The following is a 14,509-nucleotide window of genomic DNA, read 5'->3' as shown; positions in this document are numbered from 1 at the left end:
TTTATTCCAGCTCATACACACTGTCAGTGTCCAGACATTAATTGTAGTACTCCTGCCTGACTGAAGGTGGAATCCTCAGTTGATCCTCAACTAAACAAGTGGTCCAGGGACTTACAGCAGAAAGAACAACTTCCACCTGCAGCCTAGGTCTTGTCAGCCTGAGAAGGGGTTGGTACTTTTATTACTTTCATGAGGACAGAAATCACCTGACACTGAAGCACTGAAGGACAGGTTTCCCTGTATGTTTTTGATAAATAGAGAAGAAAAAAAAGCAAGCAAGCATAATTTTGTGTTAAAGAAGGACTTTAAACATGGAGTTTGTATAAAATATTATATTTTTTTCAACCTTATTATAGATTCAGAGTCACTCCTGGGTGAAAGGAAAGTGAGGAATGGGAAGACGGGCAAGCGAGAAATGGAAGACAGAGACCAGGCAGAGATACATGCGAGAGTTTATTGGTCAGAGCTGACAAATAAAGGCACATCTCTCCATAGACAGAGAGAGGCAAAACAGGCTGGGGTTCAGGACTTTTATGGGGCAGGCTCAGAGATTAGAGATGGGCGGCTCCTAATGTGGGTGGTAAAAGGTAGGGTTGGTATGAGGGAGTTGTGAGCCTTCCTCAGAAAGGCCCTTGGGAGGGAAAGTGAAATTTTTCTTAAAATGGTGGCTGTCATTTAAGATGGCCATCCCAGGTGCTAAGCAAGGACATTTTTTCTTTGTATTGGGCCCCTTAAGGAACAGCGGCATAGATCTAATCTTCCATAGCTTCTTCCTGCTGGGAAGGGGCAGCATCTGGACCCTTGTTAGGGGTGTTGGGTGCCATTGAGGCAATGGTGATGGTCAGGTGGCGCCAGGTGATGCTGACTCCAGAGGGCCCAATTTTGGTGAGGGGTTGGAAGCCCTATAACAGAAGCTGGTTCACAGTTTGGTTAGAGATCCTTTGAATATGGTCTTGAATAAATCTAATGATGCAGGGGACAAGCATTAGCAAAAGGCCTATGACAAGGAGAGAGGTCAGAAAAGGAAGTGCCCACTGAAGAAGGGGGTTACTTAGCTGCCATCCTTCAGTTCCAATGGCAATGGGAAGCTTTAAGGTCTGAAGGATATTGGAGATAAAGGGGGCATTAGTAATTGAAGTTCGCTTGGTGGTAAGGAATCCATGCTCCTTCCAAATAGCAGAATGGGAGAGAAGTATGTGGAAAGCGTATTTAGAGTCAGCATAGACATTGAGGGAGGGTCCCTTTGCCACAGTGAAAGCTCTGATGAAGGCAACAAGTTCAGCCTGCTAATTGAATGCATTATGGGGGATGGGAGCCACTTCCGCAACCAAGGTTAGGGAGACTATGGCATACCCTGCCCAATGAACTCCTTCCTAAAGGAAGGAGGAGCCATCTGTGAACCATCTGTATATTGTACGGAGTAAGGGGCCTTCCTATAGGTGGGAGGGATATGGAAGAAACTCCTCCAGAGTTTCAATGCATGAATGGGTAAAGAAGAGAAGAATTGGAAGATTCCTGAGGAACTGGGAGGAGAGTAGCAGAATTTAAAGGTGAGCACGTGTGGAAAGTAAGACTGGGATCTTCTACCAGGGAATCCTGTAGAGATAAAAGGCAACAGGGAGGTAAGGAATGTAAGCCCTTGTAGGTAAGGAGTTCCTTTAGGTGATGGGGAGCCAGGATGATAAATGGGGCCCCAAAGGTGAATTTTTTTTTTGACTCATTAATGAGTCAAGAGGCTGTAGCCAACATTTGTAGGCAAGTAGATTCAAGACCCTCAGATTAGGAGAGTTCTGGGTCTCTTGTTTGTCTAGAAGTAGGGCCTCTGGAGGAATCCAGAGTTTTAGTGGCAAGTAGAAGCTGGGCAGAGGAGCAAGAAGAGCAAAGGGAAGGCTTAGAATGGAGAAAGGAGAAAGCTCACACATAAGGGATTTTCTTCCATTTTCCTGAGCGCTCACAAAAGTTGTAAAGATTGGAAGGTTGAATTGGTGGATGGGACTTTAGATCAGGAGCCAAACGGAGTGGGACTAAGTGGGTAAGGAGGCAGCCAAGAGGTGAGTCAGATGGGATTTGGAAGTTCCCCATGACGAGTTGGAGTCTGGAACTGAGAGAAGGGAATCACCCACTACTTCCATAGTCCTGGGCTTTGCCTATAGGGAGTCTTGGTTGCCTGGCCAGGGCTTTCATGAGCTCTGCTAAGGAGCTGAGAACCAAGACCCAAGAGTGAACTCTCCAAGGGGAAGAAATTGGGAGTTTCCCATGGCGAGTTGGAGTGAACTCACCCAGGGGAAGAGATGGGTGAGAATCTTGGTGCTGGACCAAGATCTAAGTTCTAGAGAGGAGACTTGTAGAGTTGTGAGGAGCAGGGGAGGGGAAGGGTGAAGTCATTTACCCAAATGAGGCTGGAGTGTGGATAGAGAAGAGCAACAGGTGAATGGAAGAAGGTGTGTAGTAATTGTCCTGGGCCCTCAGGCCAGGATCCCAAAGCAGCTCAAATCCCCGGGGAGGAGAACAAAGCTGATAGGAGCATGTAATGAAGTCACTGGCATCAATGAAAGAAAAGTGGCTCAGGACTAATCACACACCTGGGATAAGAAGTGGGTTTACTGTCAGAAGCCTGACAAGGCTGCTCTGCAAAAAGAGGGACAGCAGCAGCAAGGAGGGAGAGCGGGTATTGTGACTGGGTCAGAAAATGGAGAGGGCTTTTGAGACAGATGTGAATGGACTCACGGTGTGAGGAGATAGAAGGACTGGAAACATCCCAGATGGTAGGGTCCACCTTGGAAGGGGGTAATGGGAATGCACTGGCAGATGGAATAGGGGATGGTCCTAAGGTAAGGGTGAGGATCAGGGGAGCAGCAGGTGAGTTTGGATGGAAGCATATATGAGGGGAGAAGGAAAGCGTAGCCACCAAGTTTGTGAGGATGTCCCTTCCTATAAAGGGAACAGGGCACTGTGGAATAACCAAAAAGGAGTGGGTAAAAATTAGAGAGCCAAAAGCACTAACAAGGCTGGGTGTCTGTAAGGGTTGGTAGTAGGCCCCTAGAACTCCTTGAGGACTGAATATGTATCTCCCGGGGTATAGAAGGAAGGAGACAGGTCTACCTGAAATACGCAGAGTTACCCTAGGTTCCCATGGAGTGATGGTAGTGGTTGGGTGATGGGGACCTGGGCCTCGTCAGTCCTCTGTAGCCAGTTCTAAGATTTGGAAAGGAGAGCTAAAAGGGCTGGATAGCTGGGGGCTTCTATGGACTTGGGGACAGTCAACGGCCCATTGTCCCTCCTGATGGCATTTAGGACAAGAGCCCAGAGGCTTTCGAGGCTTGAGACATGAACAAGCCCAGTAACCCACTGACCACATTTAAAACAGGGTCTGGGCAGTCCTGAGGGACTCTTCCATGGGCCAGTGGAACCAGGGAAAGATGCTGAAGCCAGCCAGGTGACTTGAGTGAACATCTAATATTTCTGCTTCCAGGCCTTCTCGTCTTTCCTGTTCTGTTATACACCTTAAAGGCTACTCCCAGAACCTCAGCTTGGGGAGTTAGGTGTCCCCTCTTGGGGCACCTTAGTGAGGCTTTAATATTGGAGAAACTCTAGGAGAAAAAGTAGACCATTAGTAGTTGTCTCCCAACTGGAGTGTCAGGGTCAGATTAGTATATTGTAATAAAGCCTTGGTCAGGCGGTCTAAAAATGCTGAAGGTTTTCATTTTTATCTTGGATGACTTCCTGGAGCTTTTCATAATTGATAGCCTTATGGGCTGCCTTGCTAAGTCCTGCCATGAGGCAAGTAATGAATTCCTTTCTACTAGTTACTCCTCCAGGCAAATTGTAATCCCAATTGGGGTCCCAATCAGGAACTGCTTCAAAGCCAATTGGATGGGCAGGGGAAGTCTGATGTACCTCATCTGCATAATTTCTAGCTTGCTCCCAAACTTGCCTGGGCTCCTCAGGCAGGAGGACATCAAAGGTGGAGGGGCCGAGGGGACAGTTGCTACAGAGGCTTCATTAGAAAGAGAATTATGGTGTGGCGGGAGCTCATCTGCTGGGTCTAAGGAGGAGTCCTGGGTAGAATCTTTTGTCCCCTTGGAATCAGGCATAGGGAAGGAGAGAGCTAAGAGAACTTGTGCAGGAGAGCAAGAGTTGCAGAGAGAGGGCTTAGAACAAAGAGGAGAAAGCCTGAACGAATGATATCTCTTTCCATTTTACCGAATGTTCACAATAGTTTAAAAGATCCCTGATATATTGGGATCTAGAGGGCCATTAAGAGGCCATTTAGAGTCCAAAGGGTATTGAGGACAGATCTGATTGCACAAATGAATAAGTTTTTAGGGTTTAGGTCCAGGGTGAGAGAGAGAGACCCTAGGTTAGCCAGGAGGCAGCCTAGAGGACTATGGGAAGGAATGAATGAGGAGCCGCCCATGGTGAGATACAGGAGGTGAGTTTAGAGTTGGGCGTCGCCCAGTCTCTAGTGTCACCTAGTCAAGAGGACTGGTTATGCTCAGGGGGTTGTCACCACTGCTGGGTAAGCGTCAGAGGCAGGACCTGTAGAAGTACTTGGGCACCTGGCTGGGACTACATAGGGGCAAAAACCATAGAGATTAAACCAAGGCCAAGAGATAGTCTCACCAGGAACAACTCCCAATCACCCTTGGTGGTTTTTTTCAAAACCCAAGACCCAAATAAAAGACCACCTATAGACTCTGTCAACAGTAGGGATCAGCCACAGCTGTAAAAGCTGTGGCTGTGGGTGCCCTGACCACACGGTAACCCTGGGAGTGCCAAACGAAAGATCAACAGTCACTTCCAGGGACCTGTAGGTTGTTTAGGTTGACCAGAGACAGGGGTCTTACCTGAAATAGTGGTGGGTGCAGAGAGGGTATTTGGCAGAATGGAGGGCCTGCTCCCATAATGGAATTCAGATAGGGGCCCGGAGGCAGTCAGTGACCCTTTAAGAGAGGAATGGGCACACCAGGGAACCCAATCCTGGGTTTTGGCACCAATGAAAGGAAAGTGAGGAACCAGAAGACAGGCAAGCGAGAGAAGGAAGACAGAGACAAGGCAGAGATACACGCGAGAGTTTATTGGTCAGAGCTGACAAATAAAAGCACATCTCTCCATAGATGGAGAGAGGCAAAACAGGCTTGGGGTTTAGGACTTTTATGAGGCAAGCTCAGGGATTAGAGCTGGGCGAGCCCTAATGGGGGTGGTTAAGGGTGGAGTTGGTGTGAGCCTCTCTCAGAAAGGCCCTTGGGCAGGAAAGTGAAATCTTTCTTAAAATGGGGGCTGTCATTTAAGATGGCCATCCAGATGCTAAGCAAGGACCTTATACTGGGAAGAAGCACATGGGTCTCAGGTTGTTTTGAAGTGAGGGAAAACATTTTTAAATTATCTTTAAACTCTTTGCTCTGCCTCTGAGCTACACCCCCACTTGATGTTCTTATCTCAACCTATATTCTTAATTTAATATGAATAGTGATAAAATCAATTATATTAACTTTTATATAAGATAATTGGTCAGTACTTGGTCCAAGCCTTTCCCTTTCATTTTCCAAATGATTTGATTCACTACATTCTGGGCTAAATATATTGTACAATATATTTTACTTATTCATTTTAACTTTAATAACTCAAGTATTGGGAGATGTTGGTCACAGGTACAGAGTTCAAGTTAGGAGAAAAAGGTTTAGCGATCTGTTGCACTGCATTGTAACGATATAATAATGTTAAACTTTACATCTCATTTAACTGGATTTTACGGGAGTTTCTTGGCAGTAAGTACTATTAGCAAAAATACCGCTAAGATTTATCAAGCTTTGGTTATGTGTACTTAGTATTCAATACTTTACCTGTATTATTGCACTTAAAATTACTATAGGCCCACAACTTGGGCACAATTATCATCTCTATTTTACAAATGAGAAAAGTAAAAATGAGAGCAGATAAGAAACTTAACCAAGATCGCACAGTAACTGGCAGAGTGAGTAAGTGAACACAATTCTAATAGCTGGGTCTATTTTTATAAGCACTAAGTTACAATACACTGAGAGGAAGAACGGAAGTCATATGGCACCCCAACTGTAGTAAAGCACTGAAAATATTTTATTTTCTTTCACAAAGAATATATAATAAATCCTTTAGGATGAATTTTGTTTACTATTTGTCTCTGACTGTAGCTATGTGATTGCAGGCATCCGATGGAAGCCAAAAAATTAAGCCAAATAGCTAAGAACCTACTGGACTCAACACTTAGACACTTTAGTGACCAAGGAGATTTTTACTGTGGCATCCTGGCATCTTAGAGTCAAATTCCAAGCTAAACAGTTTTAGAACTAAAGATGACATTCTGTAGGACTGCAATGATCATATTTTCTAGTTTAAAACAGAAACACACAAGCTGATAAATGTGTGCTGTGTGCAAAGGAGAGTTAACTGAGCAATTAGAAACTTTGTCTAACCACTCATAGGCCCTGTACAACTTGTGGTCCCCGTGTCAATGTACAGGAGAAAGAGACCTCAAAATAGAGAAGGAATGACCTTTTTCATGTACCCAAAGTCTTTTTAGAGCTGGCCAAACATCATCTATACAGAACTCAAACACTTTCAATGTTCAGCTAACAACCATGTAGGAATCATTCCCTTCCAACAAAGTAGAAGCTCTGTGGAAGGCTCTGCTCCTGTTTCCCAGCATTTGCTCAGTCAATATTCTCAAGGCACACACATCACCGAAGCAAGTACCAAGATTTTATTTAGAGAAAAATACTACTTAAGAGTAACCAAGGAGACAGATTTAATTTCAATTATCCAGCACCTATCCTACCCAACTACCCAAATGAACTCTACAATATTTTTCTGGAATCAGTTTGGAAAGATCATGCTATTTGGGGGTGGGGTGGGGGGTGGGGGGGGGTGGGGGGGGTTGTAGCTCAGTGATAGAGCACTTGCCTAGCATATGTGAGGCACTGGGTTCAATTCTCAGCGAAAGAAAGAAAGAAAAAGAAAGAAAGAAAGAAAGAAATGTTCATCAAACTGAAATATATATTTAAAGTGCTATTAATTCACTATCAGTATGGTAGTCAAAAAGTTTTTGGTAATAGTAGTGATAAATTTGTACTTAACTATGTATAGCACCTAACCAATTTTTTTCTCTTACCATTAGCACATGTTTTTAAGAAAACTGGCCAAGCTGTGAATTTGGTGTTTACTATTTAAGCAGGTGAGTACCAGGCTCTAATTTGGTTTACATTCTCTAATGTCATCAGGGAGCAAATCGTTTCATCTACTATTACCCAGTTGGCATAAACATCATACACTGCTAAGTTCAACAGGGGAATACATTACATCCATATTCCCCTGAGAAATAAAACCAGAAATAATCTAAATAGGTACCTTACCATGGATGCTCCAGAAGCCCAGATGTGGGATTAGGAAAAGGATCCCAAATAATTTCCCAATTCTACACATGGCTGGCGATGTCTTCATTCCCCTGTGTATCAGTGACAGAAGAACAGCTCAAGCAGAAGGCTTCTTTTCTCCCCTGAATTCCTCAGAGATGGATCAGGTTATCTACCCCAGCAGCATCTGAGAATTAAAGAGGAGAACACCAGGGAGAAGACAGTAGGAAGAGCCTGAATGATTCTGTGAAACAAAGTGAGCAGAGTCTTTGTGGTTTTGCTTCTTGTTAAATTGGCTGTTCACTTTCAAACACTGCTCTGCAAAGCAACTCAGTCCTTAGCTTCTCCTTCCGTTCTGCCACCCTTCTTGCCCCACCTTGGGTCTTTTTTTGTTTTTCAAAGTGAAATGAACAATTAAACTCTAAAGACATCTAAATTGTTGCAATCTTTAGGTTGAGGTTTTAATCAAATCAAGGTCAGGAAATTCATGGTAAAAGTACCTATGGGAGGTAGACATTCTCTCCCTTTTCACAGCTTGTGATTATGAAACTTCTTTTATGTAAAAGATCTTAAACTCCGGCCCCCTCACAAACATCATGTCACGGTAAGATGAGACTGCTTATTATCATGAAAACAATAAGCACTTATCTGAGGTTATGGAGAAAATGAGAGACAGGATACATTTCCTCAACAGAAGAGGGAAGGGCCTCTGTCTTTAATCTGCAGATACATATCAATGGAACAAAATCATGGTTATTATGGGCTATATGTTCTTTCTAAATATATTAAAGTTCCGGACAAAATGAGATCTTGAATATCAATTAAAGGAAACTTTCATTTTCAGCAATCTTAATGTGGTTGCTATCTGGATGAAGTATCATAGAAATGGTACAGGAAGAAATGAAAAATTTCAAAATCAGTTTAGGGTTACTGTGGGTCTGTTAAAAATTAGTGTACTTGATAACCACAGGAGATATTCAAATTTGCCATCATTTGAGATTTTAATTGAATGATCTTGCTTTGTGGCCCTTGTCCACCTGTACTCATTGACAGAAGTTGATTTTGCAAATCTTTCCCACAGAGGCTGGTGATGTGCTCCCAAGGCCAAACTTCAATGGCTTTTAGTACATAAGGTTAAAAACTGTGTATATTCATTCATTCAAACATAACATGCAGTGGTTGGAGATACAAAGATGGATGTGTTACTGCTCCTAATTTTAAATAATTTGGTCAATTGGTATTGTAACCTCTTTACATCAACATTTAATGTTAGCACTTAAATTCACATGCATTTCCACCATGCATAGTACAATATAGAGTAACTGTACATAGCCTTTAGTACTTCCATTACCGACCAAGTGTATGGTTTGGATATGAAATGTTGAAGGCTTGATCCCCAATGCAGCAATGTCCCCACTGCAGAGGTAGAACTTTAGGGATGTGATTGGACAATGCATTAATCTATTGATAGCTGAATGGACTACCAGGACGTGGTGGAAGCTGTGGGAGTGATAAATGTTAGAGAAAGTAGGTCACTAGGGATGTGCTTTGGAAGGGTATCTCTTATCCCCTGCCCCTTGCTGCTTCCCAGCTCTTATGAGCTGAGTAACCTTTCTCTACCATGCCCTACCGCTATGATGTTTCTGCCTCACTTCAGGCCCAAAGCAATGGAGCCAGCTGATCACACAGCAGAAACCCATGAAACTGTAAGACAAAATAAAATTCTCCTCTTCTTAAGTTGTTGTTTTCAGGAATTCGGCACAGTGACAAAAAGCTGTCTTACACATCAAGTCAACATCCTGGAATGTATTTATGCAGCACTTGAACACCTCCTTCCTTTTCTTGTGCCCAGGATAAAGTGTAAACTTCCTGTGGCAGCTGGAGAAAGTTTCGTTGTTTCCTTAAAATGGTCCTAGAAACCAAAAGCCATAAACCATAAGCCACAGAGCTCAGGATATTATCCAAAACCAGAGAGAAGACACATTCACTTTGTTTATCTCAATTCAAAGTCTTCACAATTCACTATTTTAAAAAATGTTTTTTATATAAAGGAGTCGATAGAAATTAGATAAGATTTGAAAACAATTTAATGTACCAGCTATTGTGTGTCTTAAAAGATATTTATTTTAATAGCTTTATCTGTGTGACTGGCTCTTTATCTCTCCATAGTTGGAATCCTGAGAGACCAACTAGATGAAAATTGCCTCAGAATCCAACTGCTATCTCTATTCTGGTAAGGAAAAAATTTTTTAAAAAAGCTAAATTCAGAAGTTTTTCTCTTTTTTTTTTTAGCTCAGTAATAAGTCAAATTATTCTTAAGTTTATACCTTATCTGTTAATGAGACATATCTAGTAATTAAACTTCTGCCTTGACCCCTTTCCTATCATTAGATGACCAAATTATAACTTTCATTTAAATGTACAAATTTAGAGAGTTTACAGCATTCTTAAAAGTGATTGTATTGTGTGTCCAAAACAAATTTTAAAGCACAAACTTCTTGCCAATTTTATACTGAAAGACAAAAGGCAAAATTGAATTTGATGTTTTCAAATTCTCTTTACTAACGTCTCAGTAGCTACCCAAAGAGCAAAGTTTTCAGTTTATTTATAGACTCAACTATTTTTATGAATCATGAAGCAGTTGTGCTTTCTGAAAGATCCCCCATCCTCCAGTGATCAGAGAATCAGCAATCACAAAACAAGATGCAAGGTCCTCGAGAGGTCTTGCTACCAATGACAGACAGCATTGACCCCAGTGAGATGAATTATAATCCAATTTTTTAAATTCCTCCCAAAACGTTCCATACTTTCTATCAGAAATAAAGTTCAGCATTTAAAACCTCTGCCATTCTGCTTCGTGCACTCTCTGCACTAATATTATTGTTAGCAATGGTTTCTATAAATTAGTATACTTTATAATCAATATGGGCACTTTTTATAAAATGTGCCCAGATTGATTATATGGGTCCTACTCATACTCATTGAGTCAAAATCTCACAAAGTGGATGCAGAGATCCATATTTTATTTAAAAAAAAATCCAAAGGTGATTCTGATACGGTAGCTTAAATGGATATTTGGAAGCCAATTATGAATTAGTGGGGAGCATGACTATTTTTGGGGGGGATCCTGAAGATTTAGCCCAGAGTACTTTACCACTTAGCTACATTCCTCAGCCCTTTTTTATTTTGAGACAGGGTCTCCCTAAGTTGCTTAGGGCCTTGCTAAACTGCTGAGGCTAACCTTGAACTTGAAATCCTCCTATCTCAGGCTTCTGGGTTGCAGGGATTACAGATGTATGCCACCATACCTGGGTAGGAAGATGAATTTTAGAGTCACAAAAGATGTGGCATAATGCTTTCGCTACTTACTAGTTGTACACAGATTGTTATAAAATTCTTAAGATTCCATAGTAGACACAGAGATGTACCACAAATACCCCCTTTAAGGATTATTTGCTCTTAGCTGTGAAGAATGCAATCAGTGGATAACTTTCCATTATTAATTCCCTTAGGGTCTTCTCAGTTGGTACCCACCTTGTCCAAGGTCACCCTTTCCCATGAAAGTCTACAGCCAGTGATGAAGCAAGCAAAGCGTACAAAGAGCTGACATGGAATGCTGGTGCGCGATACTTATCATTCTCAATGAAGTTGATCAAGACTATGTCAGGCAGCATCCCAGTTTAATTTCTTCCTCTATTCAATTTCCCTTCTTTTCTTTTCTTTTCACAGGTGTTGATTCCTAATCTATCTCAGTATCTTCTTCCAGAGAATCAAACCTGCTTCATATCTCAATTTCTGGTTCTGTAGCACAACACCTATCTGTTATGTTGGTTAACTGAGGTGATACATGAAAATGATCAGTAAATTGCACATAAAACTATTCTAAAACCAAAGGTGAGGTTTTATTTGGAGAAGGTAGGTACCAAGTCCTATACTAATAAGCCAAAAAGTATTTATGGTGTCACAAGTTGAAAATGTGTATTTGCTAATGAGACTCATCATTATGTAGAGATTGAGACTCAAGGTGTCATAATAGGGTTTTTTTTTTTTTTTGAGGGGGGGAATAGTAACTTTTTTTGCTTGTTCTTTTTTAGTTATTTCATAATAAGGCTTTGATAAGCACAGGAATGGGGCAAATTCAAGATGGTTGAATTATAAAAGTGTTCACAAAGATGGATCAGCTATGCAGGTAAGTCCCAGAACTGAAGGGCAAATAAAGCAATGCTTTATTTGAGGAAAGTGAAGCAGGAGGCATCACAATATCAGAGTTATAGTAACAATAATGACACGTATTGGCACCAAAACAGGCAAGAAGACCAATGGAACAGAATAGAAGACAAACAAATACAAAAAAAAAAAAAAATGCAGTTACCTCATACTAGACAAAGATGCCAATAAAATACATTGGAGAAAAGAGAGCCTCTTTAACAAATGGTGCTTGGAAAACCATATGTAGAAGAATGAAATTTAACCCCTATCTCTCACCCTACACAAAACTCAGCTCAAAGTGGGTCAAGGACCTAGATAACAGACCAGAAACCATGCACATACTAGAAGAAAAGTTAGGCCCCACACTCCAACAAATCCACTCAGGAACTGACTTCCTTAATAAGACCCTTGAAGTGCAAGAAGTAAAATTAATAATCAACAAACGGATGGCATCAAACTGAAAAGTTTCTTCACAGCAAAGGAAACAATCAAGAATGTGTACATGAAGAGAGATCCTATAGAATGTGAGAAAATGTTTGCTAGTTACTATTCTGGCAGAGGATTAAAGTCCAGAATATATAAAGAACTCAAAAAACTTAATAGCAAAAGAAACCAAATAACCCAATCAATAAATGGCAAAAGAACTGAGCAGACATTTCTCAAAAGAAAAAATATGAATAGTCAATAAATATATGGAAAAGTGTTCAAAATTTCTAGCAATTAAATTAAAACTTCACTGAGATTCCATCTCACACAAGTCAGAATGGCATTTATCAAGACTACAGCTAACAGTAAATGTTGGCTAGGATGTGAGCAAAAGGGTACACTTAAACATTGCTGGTGAGACTGCAAATTGATGCAACCACTCTGGAAAGCAGTATGGAGATTCCTCAAAAATCTTGGAATCGAACCACCATTGGACCCAGTTATCCCACTCCTCAGCATATATACAAAGGAGTTAAAATCAGCATACTACAGTGATGCAGCCACATCAATGTTTAAAGCAGCTCAATGCATAATAGCTAAGCTATTAACCAACTTAGATGTCCTTCAATAGATGAATAGATAAAGAAAATTTAATATATATGTACACAAAGATTATTACTCAGTCATAAAGAAGAATGAAATAATGACATCTGCCAGCAAAATGAATGGATCTGGAGACTATCATGCTAAGTGAAGTAAGCCACTCCCCAAACCAAAGGTTGAATGTTTTCTCTGATAGGTGGAAGCTAACCCACAATAAGGGAGTGCAGTTAGGGGAAGAATAGAAGTGTAGTAGATTAAACAATGGGGAATGGAGGAAAGGGAGGGGGAATAAGCACAGTAAAGACAGCAGAATAAATCTGACATAATTGTCCCACTTACATATATGAAAACAACACAGTGAATCCCACCATCATGTGCATCCGTAAGAATGGAACTCTAACTAGAATAAGATATATAATGATATCAAAATTGATTCTGCTGTCATGTATAACTAAAAAGAACCAACTAAAAAAAAAAAAAAAAGAACTGAAGGGCAGAAAGAAATAGAGTCCAGAGGGTAAGAGGCCTAAAAGAGGGCCTGTGCAGTGGAACTATCAGAGAAAGAATTTTAACTCTCTGAAAGATTAGAAGTGATCAAAACAGGCATGGAGTCACAGCACAACAGGAGGGCTGGACAAGTAAAAACCAGGGACTACTTAATGAGAATCAGATAAGGAAAGGATCCTAGGTGTTAGAACTCTTCCTGAGACAGAAAAAGCTGCTAACTCCATCCTGATTCCTCCCCTTGGCTCCTTTAAGTATCTCCTGCTGAGAGATTTGGTCCCATGCTGTGGCAGAGGTGGCATTGATCCAAAAGATGGTGTGAAATAGCCTCAGATGCAAAAGCTGGAAGACTGAAGAAGCTTTAGGGGGAAAAAAATTCCTTGCAATAGTAAAATATACATGGCCGAGAATGTAGCTCAGTGGTAGAGCACATGCGTAACAAAGCAAGCCCCTGGGTTGTCTGATCCCCAGCACACAAACAAAACTACACACACACACACACACACACACAGACACAAGCATATAAGCCAATATGCGCATTTTCTTCTAGTATGCGCATGGTTTCTGGTTTATATATGCATATAAATATACATATGCATATGTATGTATATATACATATTTATATATGTGTATATATAAATATACATATATATGCATGTATACATATGTATATGTGTGTGTGTGTCATACACACACATACACCATATATATATACATACATATATATATATATATATGTATGTATATATATATGGTTTGATTTTGTTTGTGGGCTGATCACACAATCCAGGGGCTTCCACATGTCACACATACATACGTATACATGCATATATATGTATATTTGTATATTTACATATGTATTTATATATATTTATATACACATTTATTATTATAATCCTCATATTTGCAATAGTAAACAGGAATACACCTACCTGGAAGACTGATATTAATGTTAGAGACACAAATTAGCATTTCAAGCTAGCATACAATAAATTACCTATCACAGTGTCTGACATGAGACCAGGATCCTAATAAATGCATTTTTCTTTTTTTTATTCAGTAAGAAAAGTTGAGAGTTTCTAGATATTCTTTATTTGTAAAAAAAAAAAAAAATCTTTGAAGAAAAGTTTATAAATATTCCTTGAAGCATGAGCATAGAGAAACTTGACTTCTCGTGTATCAGATGCATCTGAGTGAATTACATTTACTATGTGCTAACATTTTTGTGCCATTGTATATGTTTACCTCATTGCTTTCTTTATGATACCAATGTATAGATGGATTCATGACTGCTTTGCAAATTGTCTTGTCTTTTAATTTTATAGATGTGTACAGCTTTTGATGTGTCTAAAGTCTGATATATCAGCAAAAATTAGGGT

The 14,509-nt window shown here is 40.5% G+C and overlaps 1 protein-coding gene across 2 annotated transcripts in view; it reads right to left on the bottom strand.

The window, feature by feature from the left end:
• Btla (B and T lymphocyte associated) overlaps positions 1-7,956 on the bottom strand; it is a 32,807-nt gene extending 24,851 nt beyond the window's left edge. Inside the window, exon 1 of one of the 2 annotated variants that reach the window (XM_046425242.2) lies at positions 7,389-7,956. In XM_046425242.2, the coding sequence (XP_046281198.1) occupies positions 7,389-7,476 (88 nt within the window). In that variant the 5' untranslated portion in view covers positions 7,477-7,956. The remainder of the gene's footprint in view (positions 1-7,388) is intronic. The other variant, XM_046425243.2, reaches the window with a different exon arrangement.
• Positions 7,957-14,509: the final 6,553 nt, after the last annotated feature.

Source organism: Marmota monax, unplaced genomic scaffold (genome assembly GCF_021218885.2).
Source record: "Marmota monax isolate L192 unplaced genomic scaffold, Marmota_monax_Labrador192_F-V1.1 WCK01_AAM20220418_F8-fsc00119, whole genome shotgun sequence".
NCBI lineage: Eukaryota > Metazoa > Chordata > Mammalia > Rodentia > Sciuridae > Marmota > Marmota monax.
Note: the sequence above shows the minus strand (reverse complement) of the source record. Positions and strands in the feature narration are given on the sequence as shown.